At 44.0% G+C, this 16,168-nt stretch overlaps 1 protein-coding gene and 1 long non-coding RNA gene across 2 annotated transcripts in view; one reads left to right on the top strand and one right to left on the bottom strand.

Moving 5' to 3' along the window:
* Positions 1 to 15,173, bottom strand: part of Cnga1 (cyclic nucleotide gated channel subunit alpha 1) — a 24,253-nt gene extending 9,080 nt beyond the window's left edge. Inside the window, exons 1-4 of the mRNA XM_085691791.2 lie at positions 15,005 to 15,173; positions 4,595 to 4,715; positions 3,754 to 3,852; positions 2,306 to 2,368 (exon numbers count right to left, since the gene is read on the bottom strand). Coding sequence (XP_085547917.2) covers positions 2,306 to 2,368; positions 3,754 to 3,852; positions 4,595 to 4,701 — 269 coding nt within the window. The 5' untranslated portion in view covers positions 4,702 to 4,715; positions 15,005 to 15,173. The remainder of the gene's footprint in view (positions 1 to 2,305; positions 2,369 to 3,753; positions 3,853 to 4,594; positions 4,716 to 15,004) is intronic.
* LOC148121152 (uncharacterized) lies at positions 14,636 to 16,168 on the top strand. The gene is made up of 2 exons (XR_015738562.1): positions 14,636 to 14,742; positions 15,045 to 16,168. It is a non-coding gene; the product is annotated as an uncharacterized LOC148121152 (long non-coding RNA).

Raw genomic sequence — 16,168 nt, 5'->3', positions numbered from 1 at the left:
TGGTGTCGAACATGTCTTTCAGTTACAGGATCATGTAGGTAGCCCCGCTGTTATAACATGACTCCATGCTTAACCCTTAAGGAGAGTAGTCATTTGATGGCAAATTAACTGCCTTGAATCCTTGCCAACAGAGAAAAGACATCAAATATTTTTGATACTAACTGATTTATATTGTGGTATATATTGCTTTTTGCTACAAACTTGACCAGGATCCCTGTGTAGGCGTTTCTAAAGCATGGCCCACCTATACAGAGTGCTATGCAGCATCACTTTGTGTCTACTTTACAGAAGAGTGGCATTGGATACTGCCTTGGTTAGGGTTTCTATTGCTGTCATGAAACACCATGACCAAAAGCAAGAGAGGGAGGAAAGGGTCTAGTTGGCTTACACCTCCACATCACACTATTCATCATCAAAGAAAGTCAGGACAGGAACTCAAGCAGAGCAGGAACCTGGATGCAGGATCTGATGCAGAAGCCATGGAGGGGTGCTGCTTACTGGCTTGGTCATCATGGTTTGCTCAGTCTGCTTTCTTATAGAACCCAGCACCACCAGCCCAGTAATGACACCACCCACAATGGACTTGGCCCTTCCTCATCAATCAGGAAGTAAGAAAATACCCTACAGGCCAATCTAATGGAGGCATTCTCTCAACTGAGGCTCCCTCCTCTCTACTGACTCTAGCTTGTGTCAAGTTGACAGAAAAGTAGCCAGCACAGAATCTGAGTTTGGAATCTAATGGTCTTATCATATGCTACTCCACCCAGAAGTGTCTGACATGGTACAGGTATGGAGTGAGCTTCAGAAGGCACCACTGAAATGTTGCCATGGAGTGCAGATTTCTTGAAGGTGAGTTACTATAATCCAGGACACTGTGTGTGTGAGAAGAGGCTGGTCATTAGGTGGTGCTCTACACCTACACATGAACAGAATGAATCGGCCTAGGAACTAAGGTACTTAATTAGGGAAAGTACACTTCCCAACCCTGCACACCTAGGTTTTGTGACTCTAGAGGTCCTCATTTGATGAAAGAGCATCTACACTTGTGCCAAAGAGAACAGTTACAGTCCTATTAAATATTAATCTATGACTAGTTCCTAGCCACTTTCGACTTCTCATTCCAAGAAACCAATTGGCAGAGAAGAATCACCAGACTGGAAAGTTTATAATGCTGATCATCAAAAGTAGGCAGCGCTGCTGTCATGCAATGAGAAAGCAGAAAAGTATCTGATGGGCACAGGATCCATGATGGCATCTTTTGGAATTCCCCAGCCCATCTTTTATAGTGGATGGACAAGTCTAGTAGCCACATCCCAGGGAAGGCATGGTGATTAGCTAAATGTTTGCATTTTCCTAGACTGGGAGAAAATCTACACAACGATGGCAGGGCTCTAGAATGAATTAAAGAAGATAAGGGGTTTCTATGTAAACCTCAGAAACATCTAACGTTGTCAGAGATCTTTCTGCATCCCATTGATGTTCTTCTTGCAAGCTTGAACAGGACAAAAGAACATCCAGAAGCCCGGAAGAGGGCAGCCCAGAATTTTCCTTTAAAAGAGTGCATCTGAGCAGAGCACAGCTGGGTTGTGAGGCTACAATTACACATAGGTCTCAGGTATTCATTCTCAATGCACCGACATTTAATTGCTGACAACCCAGCTTCTCCTTGCCCCCGGAAGGAAGGCCTAGAACAAGGAAACCACTACCATCCTAAAATCTATCTCCCAGCTTCCTGGGACTGCTCTCATTGGATGACTCCGTGTGACTGCAAAGGCCCAGTTCTGTCACCTGAGGATGGCACAGAGTTGAAAGCACATACAGATGCCAAAACTCCCTTAAGAGCAAACCTCTTCTCTGAAATCAGCATCTCCCTCTGCCCAGTTAATTCTGTCACCCTCACTCCCTCCAGGATGTCATGCTACAGGGCACATTCCATAAATATCTGCACACAGACCTCTATCTCAGAGGCTGTCTCCTGAAGAATGTGGTCCAAGGTACAAGGGTTCAGTGTTGTGTGACCTTTGACATCCGTTCTGTCCTAAGGAAGGGCAATTGCATATATAACATGAACCTTTTAAAAACATACACAAGTAAAGGAGTAAAATATATACATGCTACTTTTAATAGGGAACAGCTGCATTTTCCAGATATAAACAATATATATTTAACAAGAAAAGCAAACAAGAAAATAATAGAAGATCACCTCTGTTAAATTAGTACAAGTCTAAGTATTAGCTGTATCTCAAGTACAGATACTGCCAGTTATTTTTTACTTGTCTTTATTTTCCTCCATAGACGTACTTACTGGTCTTTGTTGCTGCTGTTGTTAACATTGAAAAGAGCCACAGTGCCTGGCAAGTACTGCTCCCTGGAAGAGGAAAAACACAGAGAGAGCGCAATGACCACCCTGCTCATGGTCAGCAAACTGCCTTAAAAATCAAAGGACTTACAGTTTCCTGCTCACTTCATAGCATTGCCCAGGTTACTGTTTAAGATGTACGGAACCTCTGTGACACACAGCTCGCCAGAAGCTAGTGCACTGACCCCACAGTGGTTAGCGAACGACTGTTGGTTAAGGTGCATACCAAAATTAGCATCATCTCCGGTCTGGAGTGAGCCCAGATGGATGGCACCGACTTCCACCAAAAGACCCCAGATAGTCAGAGAAGACAGAAAGAGGAGGAATAAATACTTCAAAGAAATAGTGGAAAGCTATAGTTAGACACAGGAAGGAATAAAAAGAGGGAAAATGATAACAAAGAATACAGTACATTGCATAGGATCAGAAACCCTGATCCCTACTCTACCACACTCCTTCAATCTTCAATGGCTTCAGGGTCTATACTTGAACATGCCTGCTTTACTTCCTGTATGGACATTATACTTTTCTAGTCTCACATTTTATTTCCTGGGAGCAGGCTCTGCCAGATCTAGCAGTTTAGAGAATGATAGCCCACCCTCTCGTGTGCAGCTGCTCCAGGACCCTGAAGGAATTCAAAAGAAGTAGGAAATCAAGGAAATGTGGGGACCCAGACCTACCCAAGGCTTTCTAAGAGGCCCTGATGATAAGACAAAGGCAACTCTAGTTCTCTGTCCTTGTCCAGGAACAGATTTGACAAGGCCAGTCTGAGACTGGAGCCAGGGCCTCGAAGGAGTCAAGATTGTAGATTCTGAAGACCCAGCTCTTCCCAGGGGCTGTGATGATCAGCCCTGGGGCATCTGTGTCTGAGATGTGTTCTCTTTGCTAACATCATCTGATTCAGCTCTCTGCTGCTCTTGGCCACTTTCTTCCCGTGATAGTATATATAAAGCTGTACTTCTTAAAGTTGCTCGGCATAGGTCATCCTATGCGATGCCGCCTGGTCCCAGCTATTGCTTTGTCTTCTCTTTTTCTCATCTTTATCTCCCATCCCCAGTTCTCCTACTCAACATCTCAGTGTTCGGGACCCTTGTTCCTGCAGGTTCAGGTCAAGGGAGGAAACGGGGCAAGTTTCTGAGGAACAGGCATTAGTTTCAGGGCACGTGACGGGGAATATTTATGACTGGGAACCCTGGGGTCATAAATAATTGAACGTCAGTAGCTTTCCAAAAGAGGGCAAAGGTAAGAGACAGAAATAGCAAGGTACTCATGAGATCTTGCAAAGTATCTCATTGACAAGAGCATGTGTCAAGCCACTCCGTGGCAGGAACAGGAGACTTTGCATTCTAGTGATATTTAAAAGAAGGATTCCGAGGGTAGACGGCCCTGCTTACCTCTGGGATGGTCCTCGCCCTCTCTGTGAGCCGTTTCTAAAGAAAGAGTCCTCACTCTCTGCTTCAGACAGAGAGGCATTGTCGTCGTCAGAAAAGGAGCTGCCATTCAAAGGGAAGCAGAGGTGAACAGGATTCATGTTCTAACCGGCTCAGAGGAAGGCCACCTGTCATCCAGGTGAGCCCTCACTCCATCTTTTTCCACCCCTCTTCAGACCCACGCACATGTATGGTGAGAATAGGTAGGAACAGCATTTTATAGAGTGTGCGCCCTCTCTCAGTGATTGCTAGGAATACACGCTAAGTCTTCAGCATCTCTACTGTTTGATGCCCTGGTCGACAACAATGTTTATCTGATAGCAAGTGTAGTGTCTAATTTTAGATTATTTTATACATATGAATGAACTACCACTTCCTGATATTTCTTTCTATTAAAAGAAAATTCTATCACACACACACATATTCTAGTCACTTAAGGGTAACTATTTCCAATTATACTATCAAATTATATTGTTAGATTTCATATTCTATATACCTTTTCACATTGATGCATAGCAATGTCATCTATCTGGATTTTATATTTTCCATGGGGAAAGACCCTATCTGTGAGTAAAGAAGTATTTGTCACAGTCACTTAATAGGTGCTTCCATAAACGACCCTCCATAACAGTCTTCACGCGATAGACAAGCTTTGCTGGTTCAGAGTATAAATACATTCACTAAGTTAGATAGATTATGAATTTTAAGAATACATATTACAAAGCTAAATTGAAATCAAACCTAGATAAGTTAAAAAAAAAACTGGGCTTGCATTAACAAGGCGTGAGAAGGAGCATAGCTTCACCTGCAAGCTCCGTTTTCCATCCGCCGGATTTCCTGTCCAGGAGCGGGGACGATCGCATTGGGGATACTTACAAAGGACCGCCACGTGTTGATAATATTCGTCTTCATGGTGAGGTTAAGGTCTGAAAAGAAACGAGACTTGTTAATGAGAAGACTTTTTTGTGTTCACACGTCAGAGGCCGGGCTGCGACAACAGAGCTCTACTAAGGAAGAAAACGTGTCCAGGCTGTGGTTCCTCAACTGAGCCACGCTGTTCCACGCCTCCGTGCCTTTGCCAGTGACCCCTGGAACTGAGTCTAGGCAGGTGCTAGCCATCTCTCGAGTCCGATGCAAGGAATCTTCACCCCAAAGTAAATTAACCGCGTCCCCCCTTCTCTGCTACAGCAATGTACATCCATTGGAATAATTCCCTCATAGGCTAAACCGCCACGTTCTCCATCTTCACAGCTACACTGCGAGCTTTGTAGAGAACTCTGCCTCAGCAGCAGGGTGCTTGGCATATAATAGACTTTAAAAACAGCTGCTCATTGAGCAAATCCTGTTTTGTTTTCTGTGATGGGGACAAGCTATTGTTGTTTCTTTGATGTTGTGAATAGAATGTAGACATGTTCTCCACCACTGAGTTCTACTTCCAGCCCTAAATCTTGCTGTTACATTTTAACAATTCTACTCTACTCACATAACATTCCCTCAGAAGTTTTTAAAATCTGGTAAATTTACAAGGATTTTTGAAACAGTTGTTGGGGGTGTAAAATACAGGGAACGACCCACAGCATCTAATCCTCTCCCTTGACCCACAACATCCAATGTTCTCCCTTGGCACACGGCATCCAGTCCTCTCTCTTGGCCCATAACATCCGATCCTCTCCATTTATGATGTGCTTTTGTGGTCCACCAAGACAGAATGAAATAAAATTCTATGAGTTCAAGGCCAGCATGGTCTACAGAGTGAGTTTTAGGACAGGCTCCAAAGCTACACAGAGAAACCCTGTTTTGAAAAACAAAAACAAGCAAACAAACAAACAATAGCAAAAAGAATAGGCAAGGGGAGCCCTGGGTTTTCTAAGGCAGAAATCCCTGACCAGTCAGTCACCAGTTCTCTGGGTCCTAAGAACCAGGCGTTCCATTTGTACTGGGGAACTGTAGAAGAAAGGGCAGCCTCAGAGATCAATCAGGCTCCAGGAGAAGTGGTTCCCTGAGCTCTGACTCACAGTTTGGAAGGTGCGTTCCTTTAAAACAGCTCCAGCGCCATCTTCTCACTAACCTCCTAGATTGGGACGGGGGGGGGGGGGGTGGGGTGGGGTGGGTGGGGGGTGGAAGAAGCTATCTGCGGGACAGGTCTGGGATGCTGCTTAGGAACCATGGTTGGAACTCAGTCTGGAGCCTGTTACCCCCAGCTTTACAATGACCGTTGGGTCCTGGTCCCCCAAAATAAAGCCAAGGAGAAGAGGAAGAAAAGGGGGCAGGGAATAACTGGTGTGCCATCTAGTGCTTGAAAATGACCAAACTCTTTTCTCGACTGTCAGTACACAGAGTGCTGGAAGACACTGTCAAAATGAGAGTCAGGGAGGAGATGAGATGGTGAGTATGTAAAAGTAAAGCAAGAAGGGAGATGGAGAAGTGGGAGAGCGAAGGAAAGGCTGGTGCATCATCCAGATTTTATTATTTGGAGAACATAGAAGAGTAACATCGGGTCTGGGGATTGGGCTTGGTAAATAGATAAAGTACTCGTCATGTTAGGATGAGGACCTGAATTAGACCCCCTGGAACCCAGTGCCAAGCAGGCTTGGAATCTGTAATCCCAGAGCTTGGGAGACAGGGACAGTATCCCTGGCAATTGGCTAGCTAGACTGGATCAATTAATGACGTCTGGGTTCAGGGGAGAGACTCTGAGTCAATATATAAGGTGGAAAGGGATCAAGAAAGGAACCTGGCATCAACCTTGGCTTCCACATGTATGTTCACCCATACATGAACATACACGTAGTAATATACACATGCGAACATGCATACATACACCACACACACAGACATAATAAAATAGAATGTTAGTGGCTAAACTTTTCTGCTGCTCTTTGAAGATATGCATAGTATTTTCTATAATTTGTGCAAAGTTTTCTGTTAGTCTAAACTTGCAAGACAATGAGAACATTTTCTTCTTAAATGCATTCATAGGTCATTTATTGAAGGACCAAAAATCATTATAAAGTATGCCCCAAGTTCACAAGTGTGGAAGTTTGAATATAATTGGGCTCTATCATCACATAGGGAGTGGCCCTATTATGAGGTGTGGCTTTGTTGGAGGAAGAGTGTCACTGTGGGAGCTAGATTTGAGGTATCTTATGCTCAGGATACTACACGGTGTGTCTCACTTCCTGTTGCCTTCTGATCGATATGTAGCCAGCACCACGTCATCCTGCATGCCGCCACGCTCCCTGTCATGATGATAATGGAAGGAATCTCAGCAACTGTAAACGAGCCACCCTTTATGAAATGTTTTCCTTTGTAAGAGTTGCTTTGGCCACGGTGTTTCTTCACAGCCATAGAAACCTTCAACTAAGACAAGCATGAGGAGAAACTCAAAGAAAGATGAGGCAGGGCCAGCAGATGGCTTGGTGGTGATGTGGTTTCCATGCAACCATGAGGACTTGAGTTTGATTCCTCAGAGTGCACATAATGCTGCTGTGTGGCGATGCTGAAAAGGCAGAAACAGCAGGATCCCTGGGGCTCTCTCGTCAGCCAGTCTTGTTAAATCAGAAACTTCCAGACTCAGTGAGTGGAGAGTAATTGAGGAAGACACCCAGTGTCAACCTCTGCTCTCCCCACATTGCACCTTCCATGCACACACATGTACTCATATACACCCTAAGTGCACACAACTAAAAATAACAGTGATGTGGAAATACCCTTCCTTCATCCTAGGAATGTTCTGTTAGCTGTAGAACTGCTCTCACTGAACAGAAATCATACTGAGGTATCCAAAATCTGGGAACTTTGATCAACTTTGTTCATTTCTCTACATTGTACACCTGACAGTGTACATGGCAGGCACGTTTACATGTATGATCATGCTGCTCCCATAGCATGAATTCTTCTTCAATATTTATTTTGTGTGTGTGTATGCACATGCCTGAGTGTGTGTATGTATACAACATGTATGCCGAACATGCAGAGATCAGAAGTAGATAGGACCTCCTGGAACTGGAGTGACAGACAATTGTGAGCTGCCACGTGGGTGCTGGAATCTGAAACCAAGTCCTCCACCAAAGTAAAAAGTACCCTAAACTACTGAGCCACCTCTCCAGCCCCCGTAACATGAACTCTTCATTGCTTTCCCAGAAAGAATCCTACTTGCCGATCAAAAACCAATTCCGCTATCCCCTCTGTGATGACTTCAGTAAATTTTTTTGGGGGGGGGGGAAGAATTCATCACACATTTTTGTTCCCATAGTTCTCGGTGTCTACCTCTTAATACACAGGTACTGAGGTGCTTGGCCCCTTGGCAGTGTGCACTTTTGAGGAAAGTTCATCCAAAACTGCCAATCATAATATTTAGCATACACTAAAGCTTCTTAAAATATAAATGTACCAGTCTGGCACCAAGTCCTCTGTACTAAAATGTAATTCATTATTTTCGTTATTTTAACTCTCAGTGAAAACATAAGTTATGAAGCAAGATCCACAGTTTGTATTTACTTTTTATGATTTAAAAAAGTTTGTGTTTGCAACTGGACACAATGCTAAAATCAATGGATAATGGGGAGTCCAACCAAATACCTACATAAACATCACAAGTCCTACAGATATAACTCAGGGGACATCAGGGAAGAGGAGGTGGAAAGATTTTTTTTAATATTTATTTATTTATTATGTATACAATATTCTGTCTGTGTGTATGTCTGCAGGCCAGAAGAGGGCACCAGACCTCATTACAGATGGTTGTGAGCCACCATGTGGTTGCTGGGAATTGAACTCAGGACCTTCGGAAGAGCAGGCAGTGCTCTTAACCACAGAGCCATCTCCCCAGCCCTGGAAAGATTTTTAAGAGCCAGAATAGCAGGAAGCCTGCTGTGAGATAGTCTCTTCTAGAAAGGACTCCATAAACATGACTGTACAATAGTGATATCAGTGGACATGTTAGCATGGAAAGGGGAGATGTTCATGGCGCCCCCATCTCCAGACAAATAACTACAAGCAACTTTCGGCTGCCGGGAGAAGGAGAACTAGCCTCTCCCAGAGGTGAGCCCTCTTACTAGTTGTCCAACGCATAGTTCAGTCTTGAAAGTATGTATACGCACGCAACAAAAATGGACTCTTCAGGTTCTGTCTATACACACACACACACACCGCCAAATATAACCAAAGATAGAGGTTATCAACTTGAGGGACATGAGAGGGGTTCAAGGGAAGGTAACTGGGAGGGTCTGAGGGAGGAAGTGATGTAATTCTATTTCATCTAAAAATATTTCAAAAATTGTAAACTGTTGAAAGGTGTGCTTTTGTGTGTCTACCTGCGTGAGTTTATGTACATGTACACTCAGGTGCCTGCAGAAACCAGAGGTCACCCAGGTCTGGGAACAGGAGCCACGGGTAGTTGGGAGCCACCTGTTACCATGCTGGGAACCAAACTTGGGGCCTCAGCAAGAACAGCAAGCACTGTTAACTGCGGAGCCATTCCTCTACTCTCTATATTTTTATTACAGAAATGATACTGGGTTCACGTCTAATAGAATTCTGCTCTAGCTGGCACCACCCATGGCTGGTTGTTGTGCTCTTAGCCCACAAGCCTACCCTGGCACTGGGCAATCTATAATAGTGTGGGACTACGTATGTGCTGTGTTGTTTCAGTCTCGATGAGCTGTAGGTCAGGGTGTGGCATGGATTGGTAGCCTTGGTGACATTGATGAGTCATACAGGAACCTGAAGCGGCTCCACCTGGTAACTAACTGCTCCCAGAGCAAGGCAGATCTTGGAGTGTCATCACAGGCAGACACTATGAACACAGTATCTGGGGCCACCCCGCTCCCAGAGGGTGCCTATGGCAACCGATTACTCTTTCTAGGTATTCTTCTCATTCTTCCTGACCGCACAAGCCAAGCCTAGCACAGAGATAAGTTGGGAAGCCGAGGGCACCCAATCCTTTAATCTCAAGCAAAAGCTTAAAGACTCTTGACTTCACTTTACTGAAGTGCCAGAAACTAGCCAGACAGTAGTCAGCATGGAGGGACTCTCAGAAAGAATTCAAAATGACCACTTTTTATTCCCGATTCGTTTGAAGCCAACATTGGACAATAATATTCCAATATCCTGAGAAAATTGAAATGGGAACATTTTTTAAAAATCAAATTCTTGAGTTACAAGCACAGTTTAGTGTTGAGATTAAATTACAACAAAAAATTTCCATAAGAGGTGGGTTAGCTACATTCCTCATTGTAATAAGACAGCTGACAAGAAGCAATTTAAGGGAGGGAGGGACTCATTTAGCAGTGGAGGTCAGGCTGGTCTTCCTCCGGGTGCAGAGTAAGACGAACGCTAGTGTACGGCTCCCTGTCTCTTTTCCATTCAGTGTGGGACTCCGGTCCATAGGACAGTGCGGCTCATATTCAGAATGGGTCTTTCCTGCTCCATTAAAACTGGCTAAAGCTAGACACACACCTTTAATTCCAGTTCAGGAGGCAGAGGCAGACGGATCTTTGAGTTTGAGGCCAGCCTGGTCTACAGAGAGAGTTTCAGGACAGCCTGGGATGTTACACAGAGAAACCCTGTCTTGAAAAATGAAAACAAAAACAAAACATTTGCGGAAAAGACTCAGACCATCAGAGAGGCATGTCCCCATATTGATTCTGAATCCCGATTACATTAACAATGACATCTAACTATCACAGGAGGATAGATCAGCCTGAGGGAGTTTGTGACCTCAAAGACAGACTCTATAATATTCAGTTGGAGGAGAAGAGAATAAAGGGAAATGAATAAAGCTTATGAACTCCTTTAGAGTTGTATTAAAAGAACAGATTTTTGAACTATTGGGATTGAAGGATTTGAGAATGTTAAAGGAGTAGAAATCTTATTCAAAGAAATACTAACAAAAACCTTACACATAGGTACAGGCATCAGGACTGCCAGCCAAGTCTACTCCAGGATATATTATAACCAAGCTGTTACCAGCGAAAGACAAAAAGAAGATTCTCAGGTGTGCAAAGGCAAACAGAAGACCTCACGCAGGGCTGCCTCAGATTAGCTGACAGCGGATTTATCCACCGGAACTGTACAGGCCAGGAAAGATTAGGATTAGGCCTCCACAGCACTAACAGGAACATCCGGCTATGAAGCAAATAATAACATACCTAGAGTAAGAGACTCCAGCGCAATAATAGTGCTATGCAATATAGTAACCATCACACACAACATGACTGTAGCAGTTGTGTACAAAAGAACGAGAGTATACAAGACAATGCTAGCTGTAACGGTAACAGACAGATCGCAACCGAGAAATAGCAGCATTAAATTACCCTAAACAGGCAATCAGCAAAGGCACAGCAAAGTTAAATTTTACCCTAGGCCCTAACTTCCAGCTCTCACAGTGTTTAAAGGCGCTGCACAAACTTCCAAGGAATAAAATAATCAGCTCTCTGCCCACCTGTGAAGCCCACCGACCACAACAGCGACAGGGCCATTAAGGCCCACCCAGTGGTGCAATAGTGACACTTTTATCTTGGGGTAACCAACAACTGTCTAACTGTGCTTACAGCCCTTCTAATAGGAAGGAGCTCATGCCTGATACTATAAACCAAAAACCATGGCTAAAGAGGTCATAGATTCTAGGCTATTGCCATTTTCCTAAATCAATATAATTTCTAACTGTATCTAAATACATATTCTTACACCCATGAATAGAGTAGCTCCTTTCTCCCATCAAAGAAGCACACTAAGCTGCAGGTTTCATCCCCACTTGAGGGTCACACAGCTGAATGTTGGGGGTCACAGCATTTTTGACAACACTGAAAAGAGTCTAGGTATGATACAAGGGGTAGTTCAAAATCCAAAGCATAGTGGATGTGAGGCATTCCTGGCACCCAGTGACTTGCAGAGGCTGCACTGCAGCCTTGGTTCCCAGTGCACAGCACGTGCAGTCTGCAGAGAAAAGCTGTCGCATCGCACGGCACCGACAAATAGGGTCCAAAACACCTCAGTTCAGATTCAAGATGACTGTTTGCTCTGAACTGCGGTGTTTTTACACCATAGGAAGTTTTCTGCTCTTATGGAACATAATGGTTTAGCTTCAGGAAAACTTTAGACTTTCTATGTTTGTTCCTTAGCATGCATTAAATTTAAATGCTTATCTTTAGATTGTGCAGTGTCAGTGTAACACATGGCTTTTGTTTTCTTTGTTTTATAATTCTTGGTTGCATTTCTGACTTCAGTTTTATTTTGCATAAAAAAGTCATTAACTGATTTCCAGCTTAGAGTTAGTTAGAACAGGATTTCCAACGATGTATCAAATAGCCCAAAACATACCTAAACCATTTTGTGCTAAGTATTTATAGAAAGTGATAGTCTCATCATTAACAATTATATAACAAAATATTGATGAACTCTGAAAAATACATTGTACAACCTGAAGTGTCAAACATTAAGTTAGAATTTATTCTATATGTGAAGCAAATAAATACATCCATCTTATTAGTATGCAAATTTGCTTTAGTCTTTAATAAATAATAAAATTATATGTATGCCAAAGAATTGCTTGAAAATCAATTTCTTCATGACTTACTATTTCTTAATGTTTGATTTACACACTCATTTTATATATCTATATATTTAGAGGGAGTCCCACAAAATTTTTTCAGGGGTCACAAGTAGAAATGCTTAAGAAGCCCTGTCCCAGGGCCCTTATACATTGTTGATGAGCACGGATGGGGCAGCCACTATGTAAATCAGTTTGGCACTTTCTCAGAAAAAGAAAAATAAAACTACCATGTGACCCAGATATCCCACTTCTGGAAAAATACCCGAAGGTATATGGCATTCTACAGAAATATGTGTGCACCCACATTGATTGTTCCTATAGTCACAGGAGCTAGAAAATGAAATTATTCTAAATGTCCATCATCTCAAGAACGGACAATGACAATGTGGCACATACACAATGAGATTTTATTCAGCTGAAAAGGAAAATGAAATTATGAAATATAAGAAAATTGGTGGATCTAGAAAACATACCAAGAGTGGTAGGCTAGGCTCAGAAAGTCAAATGACTCATGCTAGCTCTTATATGTAGATGAGAGCTTTGAATATTTAAATTTTCATGTTTATCTTGGAATGTCTATAGAGACCTGAAATCTAGAAAGAAGCTGTGATGGATTGGGGAGGTTTTCAGAGAGGCGAGGCTAGTAGAACGCATGTTTTATGAAGGTAGGAGAAACACTGGGGTGGCCACGCTAAGACAGGCATGTGGAGGTAGGAGGATGGACTTGAGAAATGATAGAGGGAAGAGTCACCAAACTAAGAACATATGAAGAAGTCGTACGGAAACCTATTACTTTATAAGTTAATTAAAAATACAATTTTTAAGAGTTTAAGCAGAAGCCCCCCAAGTGAGAGAATAATTCTTCTCCCAGGAGCCCTGCTATTTAATGAAGGCAGCAATGCCAGGCTCAGGTAACTTCCCCTGTCCCAAAGCAACAGAGTGTATTGACCCTGCCCTTGGTTGACCACAAGAACTAGACCGCAAAGTCCCTCAGCTTAAGATAACACATACTTTGGGCTTGGACATAGAAAGATCCTGCTGAAGCTTCCCTGGAAGCTCCCTTCCTATTCCTCAGTTCTCACAGCGGTAAAAGCTGAAATGCAATCAGCCAAGGAAGAAAGGTCCTCCGTGGGCTTCCCTAGCTGTGGGCCTTACCTGCTCCAATACCAACTTGACAGGCATGATGGTATAAATGATTGTTCTGGGAGTAACCAATTTCATTCTGTTTGGGTATGAAGACCACTCTATAAGAACGAGTTCATGCCTGGTGCTGGGGATCTGGCCAAGGCTCATGACTGGGGAACTCATAGAAACTAAAGTGAACCTGCTCCTGCCATGCTAGATGGATATGTTGTTAAACTACCTCAAATAGGAAGCTAGTGCTGCCTTCAGATGTGTCAGGGAAACTTCTCTTTTCAGTGAACAGTGCTTAGTGCAAAGACTCAGGACTGGATAAGGTGCTGAGAATAAGACACTGCTGAGTGCGCAGCCTCAGAATGGGCATCCACATCACTTTTCCAAGGGTAGAGAACATCACAGAAGAGGGGGCGGGGAGAAGGTAAGAGGCAGACGATAGAGACAAGCGCCATGAGATGTTGTCTTCTGGACATGATATGGCTGCTGCATTCATAGATCCACAGTGGTTGCTGTTTACCTGCACACGGCCTGCAGAAAACTGGACCAGTCAGCATTCAGTTATGGATGAAGGAGGGGCTCATGGGGCCCCAGCACTGGTCAAGCAGATATTGGCAACTCATTGTTGCTGAAGGATGGGGGGGGTCCTTGTTTTTAGTGGTAGAGTCACTGCTGAATTGCCCATGCTCCAAATGTGTAGCTCCAGCCACAAACAAATGGCCTTGGTTGAACACAGTGGAAAAACAAAGCAAAAACGAAAAGATCTGATAATAAGAGGGGGACTCCCTGGGAGAAGAAATCTAAGGAAGAGAGTGAGGGCGAGGAGTGAGAAAAGGAGAAAGAGACATGTACGAAACTGCCAAAAAGTAAATCAATTTTTAAAGTGAAAAAAATTAAAATAAAAATAAATGAACGAAACCATGCCCCATACCAAAAGGACCAGATAGACATCTCTGGACCATTCTGATACAAATATGGGCTGCATTCTTTTATACTGCATTTGTTTAACCCTGTAAAGCTGTGTTGCTTCGTCTGTCTAAAACACCTGACTGGTCTAATAAAGAGCTGAAGAGCCAATAGCTAGGCAGGAGAGAGAAATAGGCGTGGCTGGTGGGCAGAGAATAAATAAGAAGAGAAATCTAGGGAGGAGAGTGAGGGTGAAGAGTGAGAAAAGGAGAAAGAGAAGAGGGCACCGGGACCAGACACCCAGCCACACAACCAGCCCTGGAGTAAAAAGGAAAAAAAGCTATATAGAATAAAGAAAGGTAAAAAGCCCAGAGGCAAAATGTGGTTAAAGAAAAATGGGATAATTTAATTAGAGAAGCTGGCTAGAACCAAGTCAAACTAAAGCCAGGCATTTATAAGTAAGAACAAGTCTCTGTGTATTTATTTGGGAGCTGGTGGCAGGCCCTCAAAGGGGGAAGAAAACACAACAACTACATTGTCCCATCATCCCATAAAGTTGAGCCTAGAACTCAAGTCAGGGACCTGGAGGCAGGAACGGGTACATGGAGGGGAGCTGCTTACCGGCTTGTTCTCACGGCTTGCTCAGCCTGTTTTCTTACAGCACCCAGGACCACCAGCCCAGGGATGATGCTGCCCACAGTGAGCTGGGCCTTCCCATGTCAATCAGCAATCAAGAAAACGTCTACAGACATGGCCGTGCCAGCGTGATAGAGGCAATTCCTTGGTTAATAGTCCCTCTTTCCACACAGGTCTAGATTTGTGTCAAGTTGTCAAAAACCAACCAGCACAAGGAATGGTGCAGGAACAGTGACTTAATTTGAAATCAAGATAAGAGATAACACAAGATAACAGATAGCACAGATAACACAAGGCCAGCACACAGAGAGGCCCATCCTGGGTACTCATTATCCTGACTCACCACCTGCCCCTTACCCCTTGCCCCTTGCCCCATGCACTGAGTTCCTGCTGCATTTCTGCACTGGATGACACAGAAACCATGCAGACACAACAGGTAAAGATGGCATTCATCTCCAGAGAGTTCACTTAAAAACGGATGGAGCAATACCGAGGAGCAACAATGTCACACCTGCACAGAGGTGCTTCAGAACAGAGGTGTTAGAGAAGCCAAGAAGATCCACCCACTCCTCCTCAGGGAATCTGGAGGAAAATTCCCTGAAAAGAAAGAAAGTCTAGAGCAATCTTGAGCAGAACCATCAACACTGATCCAAACAGGATTCCATGTAGGCTCTTCAGTAGGTACTAGAGACAGAGACCCACACTGGAGCACTGGACTGAGCTCCCAAGGCCCAGATGAAGAGCAGAAGGAGGGAGAACATGAGCAAAGAAGTCAGGACCGCGAGGGGTGAGTCCACCCACGGAGACTGTGGGACTGATCTAATGGAAGCTCACCAAGGCCAGCTGGACTGGGAGTGATAAAGCATGTGATCAAACCGGACTCTCTGAACATGGCTGTCAATGAGGGCTGACTGAGAAGCCAAGGACAATGGCACTGGATTTTGATTCTACTGCATGGACTGGCTTTGTGAGAGCCTGGTTTGTTTGGATGCTCACCTTCCTAGACCTGGATGGAGGGGGGAGGACCTTGGACTTCCCACGGGGAGAGAACCCTGACTGCTCTTAGGACTGGAGGGGGGAGAGAGAAGGGGAGGTGGGAAGAAAATGGGAAGTGGGGAGGAGGTGGAGATTTTTAATAAATAAATAAAT

Source organism: Myodes glareolus, chromosome 8 (genome assembly GCF_982192425.1).
Source record: "Myodes glareolus chromosome 8, mMyoGla1.1, whole genome shotgun sequence".
In the NCBI taxonomy this organism is placed as follows: Eukaryota; Metazoa; Chordata; class Mammalia; order Rodentia; family Cricetidae; genus Myodes; species Myodes glareolus.
The sequence above is the reverse complement of the archived record's forward strand: the minus strand, read 5'-3'. Positions and strand labels throughout refer to the sequence as shown.